Source organism: Zosterops lateralis, assembly GCF_965231275.1.
Source record: "Zosterops lateralis genome assembly, chromosome: 22".
In the NCBI taxonomy this organism is placed as follows: domain Eukaryota; kingdom Metazoa; phylum Chordata; class Aves; order Passeriformes; family Zosteropidae; genus Zosterops; species Zosterops lateralis.
Window position 1 is genome coordinate 2,130,527 of NC_139782.1, and position 18,275 is coordinate 2,148,801.

The 18,275-nt window shown below is 50.5% G+C and overlaps 1 protein-coding gene across 1 annotated transcript in view; it reads right to left on the reverse strand.

The window, feature by feature from the left end:
- EPHB2 (EPH receptor B2) overlaps nt 1-18,275 on the reverse strand; it is a gene marked incomplete at both ends in the record, with an annotated part of 297,582 nt that overhangs the window by 242,702 nt on the left and 36,605 nt on the right. Inside the window, 12 exons of the mRNA XM_083876871.1 lie at nt 150-340; nt 1,955-2,104; nt 4,315-4,524; nt 5,225-5,286; nt 5,859-6,044; nt 6,837-6,962; nt 8,097-8,164; nt 8,837-8,933; nt 9,996-10,158; nt 10,281-10,405; nt 13,503-13,838; nt 14,992-15,147. Of these exons, the coding sequence (XP_083732997.1) occupies nt 150-340; nt 1,955-2,104; nt 4,315-4,524; nt 5,225-5,286; nt 5,859-6,044; nt 6,837-6,962; nt 8,097-8,164; nt 8,837-8,933; nt 9,996-10,158; nt 10,281-10,405; nt 13,503-13,838; nt 14,992-15,147 (1,870 nt within the window). The remainder of the gene's footprint in view (nt 1-149; nt 341-1,954; nt 2,105-4,314; nt 4,525-5,224; nt 5,287-5,858; nt 6,045-6,836; nt 6,963-8,096; nt 8,165-8,836; nt 8,934-9,995; nt 10,159-10,280; nt 10,406-13,502; nt 13,839-14,991; nt 15,148-18,275) is intronic.

Sequence of the window (18,275 nt, forward strand, 5' to 3'; positions counted from 1 at the left end):
CTCACAGTGTTACAAGGCACCATGGGGGGAAGTCTTTTCTTTCAGCCTAGGTGGACACTCTATGGGATATTCTTCCAGAGCAAGGCCCTGGGGATTCCCCTGAGGGGTTCAAAGGCTTCCTGCTCAGACAGGGGTCAGAAAGCCCTCACCTGTTCACGGTGCCCGTGCACTTGAGGTTATCGGGGTTGCGGATCAGCTTGTCCAGGACAGCCACGATCTGGGCGAAGCGTGGCCGCTCACTGCGCTCCCTCTGCCAGCAGTCCAGCATCAGCTGGTGCAGGGTGCTGGGGCAGCCCATGGGGGCTGGCAGCCGGTAGCCCTCCTCCACTGAGTTAATGACCTGTGAGGAAGATGGGTCATTAACTGGTCACAAGCTGCAGGGGGTGTTTGGTGTTAATGTTTCTTCTTTCTAAAAAAAAATTATTCTGCATTTCTTCTAGGAGAAGGTAAGGAAGTCTAGGAAAACCTGCAAGATACCCCTAAGGTTCAGAGGAGCCTTTGTACATGAGATCTCCTGGTTTTGCACCACATCCTGCATGAGATGCTCCTACAGAGCAATGACTTGGTGGTTTTGGGGAGTCCTCTTCCAGCCCATAGCACCCCTCCTCCCCTGGGAGCTACAAACATCCTGCTGGCACTTCCCTGTCCCTGTGGGCCCATCCCATAGGGACAGTGAGCTGCACTTCCATCCCACTTCCAGACCCCATGATGGGAAGATCTGTGTGAGCTTCTGGCACCATGGGATGTGAGCAGAGGGCTGTGCACAACTTTTGTGCTGAATAACAAGTGAATGTCTGTGTGCAGGCTCTGTGCAGAAATGGGGCACCCAGCCCAGTGCTGTTTGTTCCCTGCTACTCACTTGATGTTCATGCACATTCATCATGCCCAGGGAGGAGTACCCAGCCATGGCAAATGGTGTCCAGCAGGCTGGACATCACACACATGCAGGAAATCAGTGACAACAGAGTTTTCGTGGTCCAGTGGCCTAAAATATTGCAGCTTCCCACCAGCAGACAAGCCACACTCAGTTTTTCTCACTCTCAGTTTTCCTACAGCCAGGGCATGGCACTGGTTGGCAAGGCTGGAGGAAATGCTGCCTGAAGGAATTGTGTGGAGGAGGTAGTGTAAGCCACTGCATCCATGTCCTGCTGTCACCAAAGCCACAACAAAAAAGCCAAAAAAACAAAAAACAAAAAAACCCTCCAATACTCTAGGAAGAGAGGTGACTCCCACCACAGGGGGCGATTTATAGTACTCATAAGTAAAAAAAGGAGTCTTGTGGTTCTTCAGAACCAAAATCCTCATTTTACTGCCTCCTTTTGCAAATTTTGCCCTCAGGGTGTGGTCAGGATTATAACCTATATTTCCCTTCAGATTTTATTCTATTCTTGAGGTGAGAGCGGCTGCACACAACTCAGACAAACCCAAAGCCCACATCTGGATAGTGCTAGCCTGAGGCTCTCAGCAGCCTCACCTGGGCAGCAGAAGGGATGGACACCCAGCATTGGAACTGGCTGGCTAGTGCAGTGGGGCTGCAATGATCCTAGGGAAGCCCTGACTCCTTCCAGGGATGGGGAAATGTGGCACAACATGTGCTGAATCTCTCCAGCCAGCAGGAAGGCAGAATTGGGGACAGCCACAGTGCACACAGACAGCTGGCAGTGACCTCCCTGCCTGCATTTGTACTGGGAACTGAAGTCCCCAGGAACGGGGCAGGATTGGGAATCCAGCAGCTGGGTCAATTTATGAGCTCTGGTCACTCCTGGGAGCCATGGGACGGCAAAGGCTGTGCAGTGCAGGGATGAACTGCTGTCACCACAGAGGGGACGTGCACAGCCCTGTAGGGATGTGAGCAGAGACAAGAGCTGATCCTTGTGCCTCTGCTCCAGCCCCCTGCCAGGCCGGGCTGGGGAGGGCAGCAGGAGGGGTTTGGGGCAGGTTGGGCAGCACTCACATCTCGGTTGGTCATGTTCCAGTAGGGCCTCTCCCCGTAGGCCAGCACCTCCCACATGACGATCCCGTAGCTCCACACGTCGCTGGCCGAGGAGAACTTGCGGAAGGCGATGGCCTCGGGAGCCGTCCAGCGGATCGGGATCTTCCCCCCCTGCAAAACGGAGAGAGACAGGAGGATCAGGGCAGGCAGGGCTCAGCACCCCCAGCTCTGCAGCTGGGACAGCTGTTGGTCAAGGGATAAAGCTGGGGTGGTGTGGACTCTTTCTGAGCTTGAGGAGAGCTAGCTCTTCTCAAGGGAAAATTTTCAACAGTTTTTTCTTTTTCCCAAAACAACCTTGTGTAAACTATGTTCCTTTCCCATAACAACAGGTGCTGTTTACTATTTGTGTTACTTAGCCAATGAGAGAAGTCTCAGTCCTATAGACCAATAACGTGCCTTCTTAGCATAGCATGCTATAAAATTGCAAATAAACCTTCTGATTTCTACTGCCTTCTGACTGGAGTCAAACATCTTTACTTCGTGTCCTATTGCAACAGGGTGGCATCTTCTAAAAAGGACTGAGGAGGTGATCTGCACAAGGGAAGCCCAGAGGTGGACGTGAAGGACGACTTCAAGGTGTCTCCAGCAGAGCAAGGAGAACACTGTGCTCTTTTACAAGGTCTTCATGCACAATTTCGTCCCCCAGTGCTCAAGAGACAAGGAAGTCAGAGTGATGAAGAGGAGCCCTGGGCTACCAGAGCACACAAGCACTGAGCTGACTCTGTGTGCAAGCAGAGAGCCTGACTTGAGCAGACAGGGAGACTGATGGGCTGTGCCTCCTGTCCTTCCCTGCTTTGACAGGCAAGGACTGAAAAGGCAGATGTGTTCAGTTAAAGGACCATGTTTACAAAAATCAGCAGTACATGGACTAGGAATGCTTTTAAGCTGGAAATGTAAGTTGCAGTTGTAGGGGACATTGAGTGGGCTTCCCAGAGCACCTGGGGCAGGAATGGTGTGCCATCACCATTCAGGGATAGGGAGAGCTGCCTCTACCCACCTGAGTCCTGCCTGCTCTGGCACGTGCCTGGATAAGGACTGAAGATGAAAATGTGTCTTTTGGTAGAGTTCCTTGGCAGAAGCAATCTCCTGAGCATGTTGAAGACAGCACAGGAGGAACACAAATTTCTGAGCACAAAAGAAACCTCCTTTGCAGGGTACCCTGACTGAGACCTCACTAGAGAGCCTGACATCCTTGTGCTTCAGCTCTACCTACACCATGCACTGTCCAAACTTCCTCCAGAGCAACCAGCTCTGGTGGGTTTCACTGCACCAAGACATCTCAAAGCACCAGAAACCAAGCAGCAGGAACCTTCCCTAGGGTTAAATTATCTGGAATGACATGATATTTCTTGAGGTACCAGAAGGAGCAGATGAACGCATAGGCACACACACACAGTGAGCCCCTGTGGGTCAGCTTTTCCCCTTTGGTGAAGCCAAGCAAAGACCATGAAGGCCACGTTCTTTAGAGTGGGCCATGGTGCACTCATCCCTCAGAGCTGCAGCTGCTCTGGGACATGCTCAGCATCAGCTGCCCCCAAAGAGCCTGAAGCTCTTTCTGCTTCTGTAGTCTTGGTCTTTCTGAGAAATGATGCTCGGACTCCTCTGCCACAGCTCCAAACTGGCCTCCAGCAGGAACAGTCTGTCCACCACAGGTGTTCCAGGGGAGCACACTAATTCTTTTCATGGCCCGAGAAGAGTAAAGAGAGCTCATTTTATTTAACAAATTCTATGTATTTCAAGAAAATGTATTTCGTTTTGCTTCTGATGACCTCCTGTGGAGGAGGACATCAAGAAACAGAGCTGCAGAAAACCTCAACATGGCTTCACAGACAAAAGTGTACTGCATGAAATAAAACCACAGGCTGCAAAACCAAATCCCACCTTCGCCATATCCATGAATGAGGCAGTGTCACATGGAAAAACCAGTGTGTGGCCACAATGCTGAAGGGTGGACCAGACCACCCCGCTATGGATTAATGGCTCTTGGACAACTGAGGAGTGGAAGGAGCTCCACAGCCTTGGGAAGGACTCCAGTGGGGACACAGAGGCCACACTCCCATGGGAGCAGTTGGCTGTGTGATAACTCCCTGCCCTCCCATCCTGCTCCTCTCTGTTCACTGCACACTCACTTTTAGGATGTCCCTGTGTGATGGACAATGCATTAAAGCTCAGGAGCTCTTTGGGTTCGAACCGCCAGCCCAGATACCAGCAGGAATCAGCCATTCCTGCCCTACCTATTTCAACTCGAGAATCTCTGACTTTTCCAGGTGTCAGTGGGGAACAGCAACCATCAGCAGGGACCAGCAGTGTGAGCCACTCACCGTGGTGGTGTATGCAGCATCGGGGTCGTCCTCCAGGATGCGGGAGAGGCCGAAGTCAGACACTTTGCACACCAGGTTGCTGTTGACCAGGATGTTGCGGGCGGCCAGGTCCCGGTGCACGTAGCCCAGGTCAGACAGGTACCTCATGCCAGCCCCAATGCCCCTCAGCATCCCCACCAGCTGGATGATGGTGAATTGCCCGTCGTGTTTCTGGAAAGGAAACAAACCCAGAGTTCGCTCGTGGTGTTCACCACTGTGGGCCTGAGAGATTTTAGCCTGCTAGCAGCTGCTAACTTTTTCCCAAGGAAAAATTTCTCAAGAAAGCTTCTTCTCAAAACAATCCTGGCAAACAACTCTCCTTTCTCAAAACAATCTTTCTCCAGCTGGTGTTTTGCGCTTCTCTAGTTTAACCAATGGGATTAGAGAGGTGTCGTTCCTATTCATCAATTATGTTAAGTCTGTATGGGAACACCTTATAAAAGGTAGTAAGAATTTAGACAATATAGCCTTTTTTTAATGCTCTTTGCCTTCAGAAATATTTGGAGTCTTTTGTGTCCTACAGCAACACACCACCAGCGACACAACATGCTGCTGGCATTAAACCAGCCCTCCCCCAGTGCCCCTCATCTTTGGATCAGCACCTCCTCAGACCCCAGGGCCTCCTGCTTGTGCCCCTGCCCACTTCTTGCCCTCTCAGTGCCTCTGGTGCCTGCTCAGGCAGTTGTCCCTGCCTTTGCAGTGTCACTCCAGGGAACCAGACACGATGCCTGGAGCCTGTGCCTGCTGGAGAGTTGAGAGCACAGCACCCACAGCTCTCTGTGACACAGGGGGTTCAGTGGCTGTGAGGCTGAGGAGCAGGAACCAGCCCCAGGGGATGTGCAGTGAATGAAAATACAAACTCCCTCCTTACCCTGAGGAAGGTGTCTAGCGAGCCATTCTCCATGTATTCAGTAACAATCATTACCAATTTGCCTGCAGAAGACAAGGGAGGTCAAGTTAGCAGAGAAGTCACCTTCCTCCAGGAAGCCCAGTGACAGGTTTTTACTGGGAGAGACAAGAATTCAGGTCTGTGGGTCTTCTGCAGCCCCTCAGAGTGGTGTCACCCCTGCACTGGGCAGGACTGGCCCAGTGATGGGGATTTGACAACAACCCAGACAGGTACCCCTCCCTCCAGGTGCTATTGATATGGCTGGGTCAGTTTCGTTACCCTGCTGAAATTTGCATGCCATTAGTGTAAGGCTTTGCATCAGAATGTGCCTTTTTGGATTCAATACAGGCAGCCTTTTAAATAAATGCCTTTGAGCAGGACATCTCACAAACCAACAACAATCTGGAGCACGCTGCAGAGCACGGTGTGGAACTGCCATGGAGAAGTTTGTCCTGGAAGAGGAGGTGAGGGGGTGGCTGTCCCAGGTAAATGCACAACTCTGAAAAGCCACTGGGGCAGTGAGGGATGGAGTGCACCCAAAGTGAGCCCTGACCCCCATCTCCCAGGCTGCCAAAAGGGAGATGCATCCCAGCTCCCTCCCCTGCCAGCCACGTACTCCTGGTGACCACCCCCTCCAGGTGGATGACGTTGGGGTGGTCAAACTGTGCCATGATGCTGGCCTCACTCAGGAAATCCCTCCTCTGCTTCTCCGTGTAGCCAGACTTCAGTGCTTTGATGGCCACGGGGATCTCCCTCTTCCCTGGCAGCTTCAGGCGGCCGTAGCACACCTCTCCAGACTCCCCTGCAAGGCAAGGGAAGGTGGGGGCAAGGAGAGCTCCTCAGCTTCTTGCTCTCACCCACCAACACCGTGAACCATACAGTCTGTCAGCATACTCACAGCATGCCCCAGCCCCTCCTGGTTTCAGTCTGGATTTCAAAACCTTCCAACCTCTCCAGGTTTCAATCCTCTGAAAGGATTGCTCAGTTCAGGAAGGGTGGGAACGTCAGAAACCACCTCTCTCTGGTGTCTGTCACTGAAGGCAATGGGCCAAGGGCAGTGATTACAGTGGCACTTGCTTTATTGCGTTTAATGAACAAATTTGAGAGTCTCAGAGCAGCCAGGATGACCCTCATCATTGCTCTGGGTTAAGCCCTCAGGGTGCTGCTGGTGAAGCTCCAGCTCTGCACTGTGCTTCCCCAAAAGCCCCTGTTCCTATGCAAAATTCCCTTTTGTTCTTCTGAAAATGTACCATTTCACTTGCAATTTCATTTGCATCTTGTCACCCCAGGTTTTTTCATGGGTGCACGTTGGGACACCCATGGGGACAGGCTGAGCCATCTGTTGTGTCAGCCTGAGCCGCCAGTGCACACCTGCTGACGAGCAGCTCCCTGCACCAGGCTGCTCCAAAGGGTTTATTTCACTCCCCCAAACCCCCACTCTACCCAAGGGTTTGATCTCACAAGGATGAGGAGCAGGTGAAGCCCTGCTGAGCAGGGCTCTGATCCCAGCGGGCCAGGGGCACGGCACCACCTCAGAGCATGGATTTCCCTGAACAGACACGATGCAAAGAGGCAGCTGGGCCCCAGGACTCACCAGACCCAATGACCTTCTCAATCTTGATCCGGGAGGCCTCTATTTCACGGGTGAACTCATGCACAGCTTGGCAGGGATCCTCGTAAGTGTGGGGGTCCACATAGAACTTGGACTCAGGGAACTTCACTGCCGGGTTTCAAAGTGGAAAGAGGAGATCACAGAATTCACAGAATCACCAGGTTGGAAGAGACCTTCAAGATCATAGAGTCCAACCCAACCCTAACACCTCAACTAAACCCTGGCACTGAGTGCCACATCCAGTCTGCTTTGAACACATCCAGGGATGGTGACTTCACCACCTCCCTGGGCAGATCATTCCAGTATTTTATCACCCTTTCTTTAGAAAACTTTTTCCTAATATCCAACTTATATTTCCTTGGCTCAGCTTGAGACTGTGTCCTCTCATTCTGTCAGTTGCTGCTTGGAAAAAGAGACCAACCTGAGCACAGCCACCTTTCAGGGAGTTGTAGAGAGTGATAAGGTCACCTCTGAGTCTCCTTTTCCCCACAATAAACAACCCCAGCTCCCTCAGTCATTCCTCACAGGGTTTGTGTTCCCAGCCCCTCACCAGCCTCGTTACCTCCTCTGGACGTGCTCGAGCGGCTCAACATTCTCCCTAAACTGAGGGGCCAGAACTGGACAAGCACTCAATGTCCTTCCTAAACTGAGGGATCAGAACTGGACACAGCACTCAATGTCCTTCCTAATCTGAGGGATCAGAACTTGACACAGCACTCAATTTCCTTCCTAAACTAAGGGGCCAGAGCTGGACACAGCACTCAAGGTGTGGCCTCACCAGTGCCAATTACAGGGGAAGAATGAGCTCCCTGCTCCTGCTGGGAGGAGGGACACCCAGCAGCAGGGCAGAGGATGGGCAGGGGCAGGCAGGCTGAGGAGCCATGGAGATGCAGCACAAGGAACCCTAAGTCACTCTTTGGCCCAGCAGTGTCCTCAGAGCAGTTCAGGATCTGGCTATCCAGGTGTTCTCCACATGACTGTCCCACTCCATCATCCCCCTCTGCCTCTGGCCTGCTGCTCTCTGGGATGGTTCTGCTGCACTCTCAGTGCACACTGGTCAAATTTCAACCCCTTTACCAGGATGCCCCTGGGATCAGATCACCCACTCAAGTCTCCTAAGACACGTTCCCAGAAGGAGGCAAGATACAAAACCCTTCCCCTGGAAACCACAGCAGTGTCAGGGAGTACCAGTCCATCTCTGCCCATCCATGGGCCTGGGCTCCTTCCCAGAGAGTGTCCTACCTTGCCCATTCTGATAATGCATCTTCTCCTCATCAGAGTCCTGGAAAGCCTTGCTGTACCCACAGTGCCTGCCACGGGAGGACAAGGGTTAGAATAGAAGCCCCCATGCCTCACTCCCACAAGCATTCCAAAATCAGGGTACAAGGCAGTGCATGCTGGGGCTGTGGGCAGCCAGAGAAAGTACTTGGCCATCCACCAGCTGCATCCCTGAATCTCACTGGACTGACACTTCGGTCTGGATCAAAGCACTCTCCAGGTGCTCTCCAAGGCTTGGCAGTGCTAAAAGCAGGTGTGCTCCACATGCCTGGCTCAGCCATGCTCATACAGAGCACACGGCCTCCACTGGATGTGTCTGCTGTAGAAAAATCCCTCCACTCCTGACCTACCCACCAGTCCATCCAGTCAGCTCTTGTACTGGTAGTAGTTCTGGTACTGGTATTGCTCTTGCTACTGATATTCCATGTATTATATATTATAATATATATACTGATTAATCATTATTCAGCCTGCTGGCATGAGGGGAAGATCTGGAGACTGGCTCTGCCTCAGGGAAAGTGCTGATGCTTAAATAAAGTCTCTTGGCTGCTCATTAACCCTTGGACCTATGGATGCTCTGGACAAACTTAAAGCAGAAAAGTTGTGCCCAAGTTCTCCCATTCCCTCCTGTCCCTGCTGGAGACGTCCAAAAGACCCCACTGGCCTCCACCAAAAAAACTCACTGGCCTCCAGAAAACCCTTACCTCTTCTTGCAGATCAGAACCACCAGCAAGGTGACAAGGCCAGTGATAAGGGTCAGGCAGATCCAGACAATCGTCATCGTGTCGTACCGGAGAGACACTGGAAAAAACAGGGCAGGAAGGGGTGAGCTGGAGTGGGGAACACACTGCTGAGCTCAGGGATGTACCTACCCCATGGTCTTCCAAGATAAAGCCTTGGACTGACAATGGGGTCATGGTCTTCAAAGATGAAGCACTGTCCCACTTATTCCCAGTTTTGAGCCTCTCCCAGTGCACAGGGACCATTCACATGTGGGGAAACCAAGGAGAGATCTGAGAAAGCCATGGTGACATGTGACAGCTAGAGCTGGTCTGTAGCTGCACAGATAAAATTAGCCATGACAGACACCAAACTCGTTAAAGAATAGAAGTAAACAAGTCTCTGGACACAATAATGATAGAGTGCACTCAAATTCAAACAGGGGACCTTGGCCAATCCCACTGAATTATGAATGAATACATATCACTGGCCAGTGAGCTGGGTGGTGCTAAGCCCTCAGCTAATCATGTGTGTAACTGCAGGAAATTTGAAGCCCCTATAAAACAATAAACTTGGGCTGTTGCTGCATGAACTTGGTGTGTTCTTGTACAGCAAACCAGTACAGAGAGGAAATTGGAGCCTTAAGACCTCTCCAGGTCTTCTCTGCCCTAGCTGCTACATCCTTCCTCCCTCTTCTTTCTAACATATAGGCATGGAATCACGGAATCATTAATATTGGAAAAGACCTCTAAGATCACTGAGTCCAACCATTAACCCAGCACAGCCAAGGCCATCACTTAAACATGTCCTCAAGTATCCAATACCATCAACAGAGTCATTGAGCACTTCCAGGCATGGTGAGTCTACTACTGTCCTGGGCAGCCTGTTCTAGTATCTTCTTTCCGTGAAGAAATACTTCCTATTATCCAACCTAAACCCTATTTCAACTTGAATCTGTTTCCTCTTGCTCCAAACACGTCAGGAATGCAACCTCAAGCAATCCCTGCCGGCTGGAACGCCAGGGCATGTGCCTGCAGGGCCCCTCCCTGTGTGGCAGAGGAACAGTGGCTGTGGAGAAAGGCATCACCAGGCTCCATGCTCCCTGCCCCACACTTCCCACACCCCACACCTGCACACACTCACCCGGTTTCCCTGTTTCCACCTCCACAGTCTGGCTGAACCTCCCGCAGCCGGCAGAGGTGCGAGCCCGCACCTGGAAAATGTAGCGGGTGGCGGGTTTGAGCCCCGAGATGGTGGCCGTGGTGCTCTTGGATTTCAGAGTGGAGTAGCTCTGCATTTCCTTATCCTGGGGAAAATCAACGACAAGACCTCTGCATCAGCACGGAGACCACAGAGCCCTGCAGAGAAGCCCCTTGTGCAAGGCTGGCTGGCAGCAGGGGCCTCTCTGAGAGACAAGCTCAGCGTTACCTTCTCGTAGTACTTGATCTCGTACTCCAGGATGATGCCATTGGGCTGGTCTGGCTCCTGCCACAGCAAGGTGACACTGTTCTGGCCTGTGCTCTCCTGGTGCACCACCACTACCTGTGACGGGGCTGGGGACCAGACACAGGGGGTTAGGAGACAGCAACAGGGAAGGGTGGAGCCAGAGCCCTAGGCAGGACCCCTGGATTAACTCCTTAAACCAGGATTCTGGTTTAATTAAAGCCACGTGGAGATGAGTGCTGTGATGGGGATTGCAAACAGCCTTTTCCTTGTTTTGGCTGTGTCATCTCTTTCCCATGGAGTAAAGCAGCTCCAGCACAGGCAGGAGGGGACACTGGTGATTTGGAGCCAGTGATTGTGATTGGGAGCCAGAAAGGAGAAGGACCAGTGTGGCTGCAGGTCATGGAGATCCCTAACAGCACTCTGTCCCCTCTTGTTCCACCTGAGGTAAAGGGAGAGGGGCAGGGGAAGAGGGAAAGGGGAGATAAGTGTGGTCAGGGTCTGAGCACCTGTCTGAAGGTGCCCTCGGGGTGCTCTACTGGGATATTTGTCATCTTCCCAGCCCTGAGCTGGGAGCCTGTGAATCAGTTCTGGTACCTGTAGCCATGCCTGAACTGTAGCTGTCACAACTCACCAGCCTGTTTTTCTACTGGGAAAATATCCACTGCAATTCCCCCGAGTGTAGTGGGTGCTGTGATGGCCAGGTACTGCCATGGGGTCTGACTCATGGGAAGGTCTCAGGCCCCACTTGTGAGCTTCACTGTCAGGTGAAAAATGGGATGTGGCAGCTCTGAGGAAGACAGACCTGCCATGGCCATGGCTGCAGTGCAGGGGTGTCACCAGAGCAGCACAGAGGCCAAGAGAGGCCACAGGGGCTGCAGCAGCAGTGGGGCACCCAGGCACTGAAAGGCAGCAGTTTTAGCTCTTTGGGGCTGGCTTCTCTGAGAAGCAGAAAATGCTGCAGGTACAGAGTACCCTGGGGAGATGGGACAGGGTGGGATGGTGGGAATCAGTTAAACTGCACGAGCATGGGCAATGCCTTTTACTCCAAACAGCCCAGGGAATCTGTGCTGCATCTGCCTCAGCCACGATCATCCATTGGGGCTGGGGGGACAAGAGTGACCAGCACCCAGGAGTCCCCCTGTGCAGTGTCACAGTCCCTCAGCCCCTGGAGGGCAGGAGGCTCTGCCACGTGCAGCAGCTGGAGCACAGTAGCTGAGCTACCAAACTCCCAACCCCACTGCTTTCACAGCACCTGCTCAGAATTCGTTCTGCAGCTGAGTGGTCAAAATGGGGATATTCAGCACTTCCTGAGTGCATCTCCATTTGAGGCATCAGGCTGAGGGAGTTCGTCAGGGCACTTGGAGGGATTGTGAGGGATCAGGCCAGCAGGACTGAGCCATTTCCACATGCTGCAGAAGTGCCATAGGCTGGCATTAGTGACACAGGGACCTGTTCTCATGCCAGCCATGAGCTATCCAGCAAGGCTCCTCAAGTTTCTCCCACTGGTATCCCTGCCATAAGGGCAGAAGGGGCTCAGCATCACAGGAAATTCTTGTGGGCTCATTTCAAACTGGCAGAACTGACAAGGAGGGTCAGTCCCTGCCCTGATCTCTCTGCCCACAGTGTGCTCCATGCAAAACTGCCATGGAACAAAGACCAGTCCTACCTGGGCTAAGCATTGCTCAGAGGAATTTCCTGGGGAAAGATCATTTTGCAGTGAGGAATTTGCAAAGGTGAGACATGCATGGGAGAGACTTTTCCCAGCTGTCACTTGCCAGAGCCTGGCATCAGTGTGAGATAAGAGCAGAGTATGAACTGCTGCCTGGCCCTTTGGGAAGGGACAAAGGGCTGAAAGATCAGCCTGAAGCATTCATGCTCCACTTAGTGTTCCTGTAAACAAACAAGTGTTCTCCGTGTCCTCTGTCTCCTACAGAAAAGGAGCCTCCAACAGTGGCTGCAAGCTGAAGTGAAGGGAACAGAAAAGGGAAAAGGACACCATGAGACAGAAGCAGAGAATAGTAAGAGTCACCTTGGACAGCAACGTGTCCCCAGCCCATGCCAGCTCCCTGAACCCATCTCCAGCGGCAGAGAGGACAGGGGTCCCAAGCCCACCACCAAACCAGCCCTTCACTCCTAGAGCAGGTCCTGGCTCCTGCAGACACTGGCTGGAGCAATGCTGGAGCAACATCAGCATCATCTGCCCAGGCTGAGCCTGGAGAGTGGCTCTGCTCCTCCTACCTGTTGGTTTCTTATCTTCTTTTCTTCCTGTTAGATCTGGGATTAATACACACGAGTCGCAGTTTTGTGTTTGGACTCAGTGTTTATTAATTCTTATCTAAAGTAGTCTCACAAGTTGTGAGCTCTAACTAAAAACCTGAAAATGGAGGTGCCTCCAACTCTTTCCAAGGTCTTTTAAGTGCTAATTACCCAATAACGAGATGACACCTATATTATTTATATATACTATATATATAAGTAGATGCATATATATATGTAAATATCTGTATATATATAAAAATATAATATATATTTTTATGTGTGTATATAAATATGCATTACATTTATATATTCTATATACATTTTTATACATCTGTATATAAAAATATATGTTTATATAAATATATATTTTATTTATATATTTATATATTTATTACATATAATATATACACTATACATAAATAGATGTATATATATTTATATGTCTATATCTATATATATGTGTATATATAAATATAGATATTTTATATATAAAATATATAAAATAGATGTATATATAAAATGTATATAATATATAGTGTATATATAATATATATACTATATACACACTATATATAATATATATACACTATATATAAAAATTGATACATACATTTATATGGATATATATGTAAATACATGTGTATATATATAAATATTTATATATAAATAATATAGGTGTCATATATTTATACAAGACCTATATTATTTATATATACATTTATATATACTTTTAACCCAATAACTGACCACCCAAGGCCTGCAACGTGGACCTTTTTCACCCAATTAGAAAAAAACCCACCCAAAACCAAGAAGATGGTGAAGCGGGACTTAGACAATGCCTTAAGTCCACCATATATATGTTACTACATTATATATTATATATCCCATATATATTACTATACACTAAAACTATAAATTCCAATTTTCCATGGTTTCCACACCTACCTGCCTGGTTGGTGGTGATGTTGGCCACGGCGGCTCTCCGGGCCTCCAGGCTGAGGTCGGAGACACCATTGACGGCCTCCACCCAGAAGGAGTAGTTGGTGTGTGCCAGCAGGTTGGTGACGGTCAGGGCGCCCTGCACCAGGCTCATCTGCTGGGGCACGAAGCGGATCCCGCTGCCGCAGGCCTCGCACGGCCCCGCCGCGCCCGCGCAGCGCCGGCACAGCACGTTGTACACCACGTCCGCCCTGCCGCCCTTGTCCAGCGGCGGGCCCCACTCCAGCGTCACCGAGGTGCCGTTCACGCTGGAGATCAGGTTCACCGGGGCGGAGGGCGGCCCTGGAACAGAGGCAGGGCTGTGAGGGATGTGGGAACTGACTGACTGTCAGCCCTGGAACAGAGGGAGGGGTATCAGGGATGTGGGAACTGACTGTTGTCGTCTTAATCCTTAGCCTTCTGATGAGTGTTTACATACTTTTCCTTGCAGTCTCTCAAAACAATGGAGATTGTTTTCATTCCTCTCTGTGATGGACTTCTGAATTGACCATTGAGGTCAGAGGGCTGCAGTGTAGGATGTGCACAAAGTATTTATTCCATCACCATCCCCATGAGCTGCTGGAACCAGGTGGGGCAGTGTTTTCCCAGGCCCCTCCTTTGGGCTCTTCTGCTCATGGCCCATCAATGCCTTGCCCAGGACTCACAGGGAACTCCCTCCAGGAGCTCTCTCTGTTTAATGGGCCACCAAGGACCCACTGCACGACTCCTCATCCCATTGGGAGATGCTCCCAATGCCCAGGGGGAGGAGCCAAGCATTCCCACCTGGAGAGAATCTGGGATTTGGGACAGGACAAGCAGCCCTGAGCCACTGGATTCCCAGAGGACCAGAGCTCCCAGACCTTTCTGTGGGATCACTGCTTCAGGAAGAGCCCCTCACCTGGACTGCTCCCACCACCCTGCTCAGGGTGTGTTCTGACTCTGTCAGTGGTCCTTTGTGTTATTGCATTTATTTTATTTTATTTTATTTTATTTTATTTTATTTTATTTTATTTTACATTTTTTCCTTTCTTCTTATTAAATTGTATTTCTGACTTGGAGCCTCTCACTTGTTTTGCTTTCAAACCACAGCAGTGCCACACACAAGACAGCAAAGACATAGACAAGGATATTTGGGTTGGACAGGATCACAAAAAAACCCCCTTTTTACATGCCTGCTTTTAGCAGGGTGTCAGACGTTTTCTTAGACATCTGTGCATGGCTTTTCTTTTGTTTTCTGTAACATTTGTTATTTTTCATTTATTAAACCTTTTACTTAACAAAACACCTCTAAAGAACAGTCTCATTTCAAGCCAATCTGCAAGGGCTGGACCCTCAGACATTGATACATTTACATAGGGCTCATAACACTCTGGCCACAAGTTAAACTGCATCCTATCATCTTTCTGGCAAGCATAAATATCTGTGAAACTTTCCTGCCAAACTTGGAGGTACTCACGTGTGCAGGCGGCCGAGGGCGGGTCCTGCACGGCGCGGTAGAAGCTGCTGTCACAGTGGCACACACGGGCTGCCCGGCTCTCCGAGTGGCTGTGCAGGGGACACTTGGCACACAGCTGGTCCCCGGGGGCTGATTTGTAGAATCCCAGCTGGCAGGCTGCAGAGAGAAGGGTACATGGGTCAGAGGGATGTGCCTGCATGAGGGTCGTCCCACAGTTTGTGGGATCCCACCAGCACAAAGCTCAGCTGTGTTCTCATGTAGTGCACAGGAAAAGAACCTTTCTGCCCTCCAGCTGCTCGTCTGGAAACTGGGCTCTGTGGAAACTTGTGCTCCCCCAGCTGCACTGTAGCAAGATGTTATGGAAAGAACCACACTCACCCATCAGGATGTGAGATGAAAAGGAAAAAGGAAGTTTATTTGGGAATCTCCACTTATATAGTTTTTGGGATTTGGTTAAGGACTGGGAGACGAGAGGGACACGCCTCTGACTCCAGTGGTCAACTCAGAAGTCCATCAATTTGTCCTTCCCCCTAGAAGGAATGTGTTGTTAACAAAACATCATCCTTTGTTTATCTTAGAATTCGTGAGAAAACTCCAGTAGAATGAGAAACAATCAGAAGGCTGAAAAATCAGGGTGACACTGCACTTACTGCCATCCTGACACCCATTCCCACTGCTTCACAAGCAAACCTGGGTGTCTGTGGTGTTCACGAGCTGCCTGCAAAGCTCCAGGTGTTCTTGTGCCTGTGCCTGTTGTCCAGCCACTGTCTGCCCTCAGACAGAGAGCACTGCAAGGATCAAACCATGCAGCACTGGAAATCTATTGGCAACTATTCCAAAGTACCATTTATGGGGCAAATTTAAAATACAGTCCTCACTTCGTGGTGGTTGCCACAAACATTGGCTGTGCCCAGGTTCCCAAAAGCATCTCTGTGGGAGGTTTCAGTGATGCCTTGGGAGGCTGACCTGGAACAGAGACTGGACAGAGCTGGAGAATAAAGTAGGGATTTATTGAAAGGCCTCTGGGATCCACTTTGGGCAGGACAGGGCCTGACCAGGGCTACACCCAAGGTGGACTAAGAATGGTCACACAATGACTGACTGGTCCTGAGGTCTCACATTTTCATAAGTTTTGGTCCATTTGCATATTGGGGTTTAATTGTCCAATTCCAGCTCCAGGCTGTGAGGTCCCATCCTTCTTGTTCCTCCCTTCAGCCACCCTTGTTTGTGCTTTTGGGCCTGAAAGTTGTCCTTGGTCTTCAGCAGGAAAAGGATTTGTTTTGTGTCTCTGCTCTGTGAAGGGAGCTGAGTGACACTGACCGTGAGCTCAGAACTTCACCCCTGGACAGCACAGAATGTGAAAAACATGAAAGGTAAAACTTAAGGGATCACCATAAATTAAATCTCCTCATCTGGGACATAGTACATGTCCCTCTGCAAGACCCTGGGGTGCTGCCACACAGAGCAACAAGTTCCCTTGCCCAAAACAACAGGGAAAGGGCCTCTCTGGTTGCACAGTACAGCAAAAAGGCACTGCACACCCACTGCCCTCTTTCTAGAGGCTGAGGGACATTCAGCCAAAGGAGACGCCTTGGATAAAGGGGTTTTTTTCTGACAATACAACCTGCCTGCAGTTCCTCTGTCTCCTCCTGATGCAGGGGCTCATCCCACGCCAGGTCTGGCATCTCTTTGCTTCATCCCAGCAGCCCCTTGGGTGGATCATTTGTCACACAAACAAACAGCCTGTCTCTCGTTAAAAAATCGATTTCTTCAAGAGTGACATGTGGCATGTCAGGTATCTGTCTGGGGGTGGCAGGATCTGCCCTCTCCTGCAGGCTTACATTCCAAATAAGGGAAAGCAGGCTCTCTCTGGGCCCCTGTACTCATGAGGTGCTTTTAGGACCAGTTCCAGTGTTTCAAGGATTATTCCTGACTCTGACTCATCTCTGTTTTTTTCCCACTGAGGTTGTAATACCTTCATTTTCTCATCTTTACCTCCAGTGGCCAGATCTGCATACAGCCTCAATCTTTCCTTTCAAGCATGTAAAAGGTTTTTTTTTTTTTTTTTTTGTGATCCAGCATCCTCAGTGGGCTGGGTCCGTCCATGCTGTTTGTTCTGTTTCAAGGTGCTGATTTGTTTTCTTATTAATAACACTCCTTTCCTCACCACGGATCTCCCTGGACTGATGCCACCAGCATATCCCACCTGTCACACAGTGCACAGTGACACAAGGGCCTTTTTATACCTGAGCTGCTCCAGCAGTGGCTGAGCTCCAGTCACGCATCCCCGGTGTGGGGAGCACTTGCTGGTCCCTCTCCAGGCTCTGTCACCAGTTTCTGTGGCACTTTTGCACCAAATGCTCTGTTAACAGCAGGGGAGTGGTGCCACTGGCAGGACAGATACGTGCTGCATGTGCAAGGGGTGGTGTCACAGGCTGGTGTCACAGGCTGGTGTCACAGGTTGGTGTCACATCTTGGCTCAGGAAAGACCAGCAGTTCCAGACTTTGTTCCCAAATTTCTGCTCCTCCACTGCCCAAAGGGCATCAGGGCAAGGAGCAGAAATTGTCAAACTTGGGGGTGCAAGGGAGGGCAGATGTGAAATTGGGGCAGCTTGGGGCTGGTTTTGTTCCCCAGCTCTTTTGACACCTTTCACCTCCTCACAGGAATCAGGAGAGGAGAGAACACAGGGGATGCAGATTTCAGGGGAGGTTTCCTGTGCATTTCCACCTGCACCAAGCACAGCCTGAGCCATTTGGCAGGCTCTGGTCCTGACTGGTCCTGATGACACTGAGAGATTCAGAGACTCTGCCCTTGCCAAGTGCCCCCTGATGCAGCACCCTGCACTCTGCAGCCCATTGGTTTGGGGTGTAAGGCTGAGATGAGCACAGATAAATTCTATCCTCAGGCAGAAACAAACCTGGGAGGCAGCCAGCTCGTGCAAAAAAACCCCCAACCAAACACCAAAATAAATCAGAAGACAGAAAATTTCCCAGTTTTTCTGTGTGTGAAAGGATGAAAACACTGCATGAGCAGGGCTGGGAGCTGAGCAATGGGACAGCCCCAGTCAGTGCTGGTCAGGAACTGCTGCCTTTAACTTGTGTCAATGTCCCTTGGACCTGCAAAACCACCATCATCATCTCCACCCATGCAGCAACCAGAGCACTTGTGATTCCAGAGGCACTGAAGTGGTTCCCTCCACCAGTATTTAATTAAGGGCAGAGAAATCAGTGCTACCTCAGGTAGGGAGAGACAGGCAGCAGGAAGGATGGGAACATGAAGCACA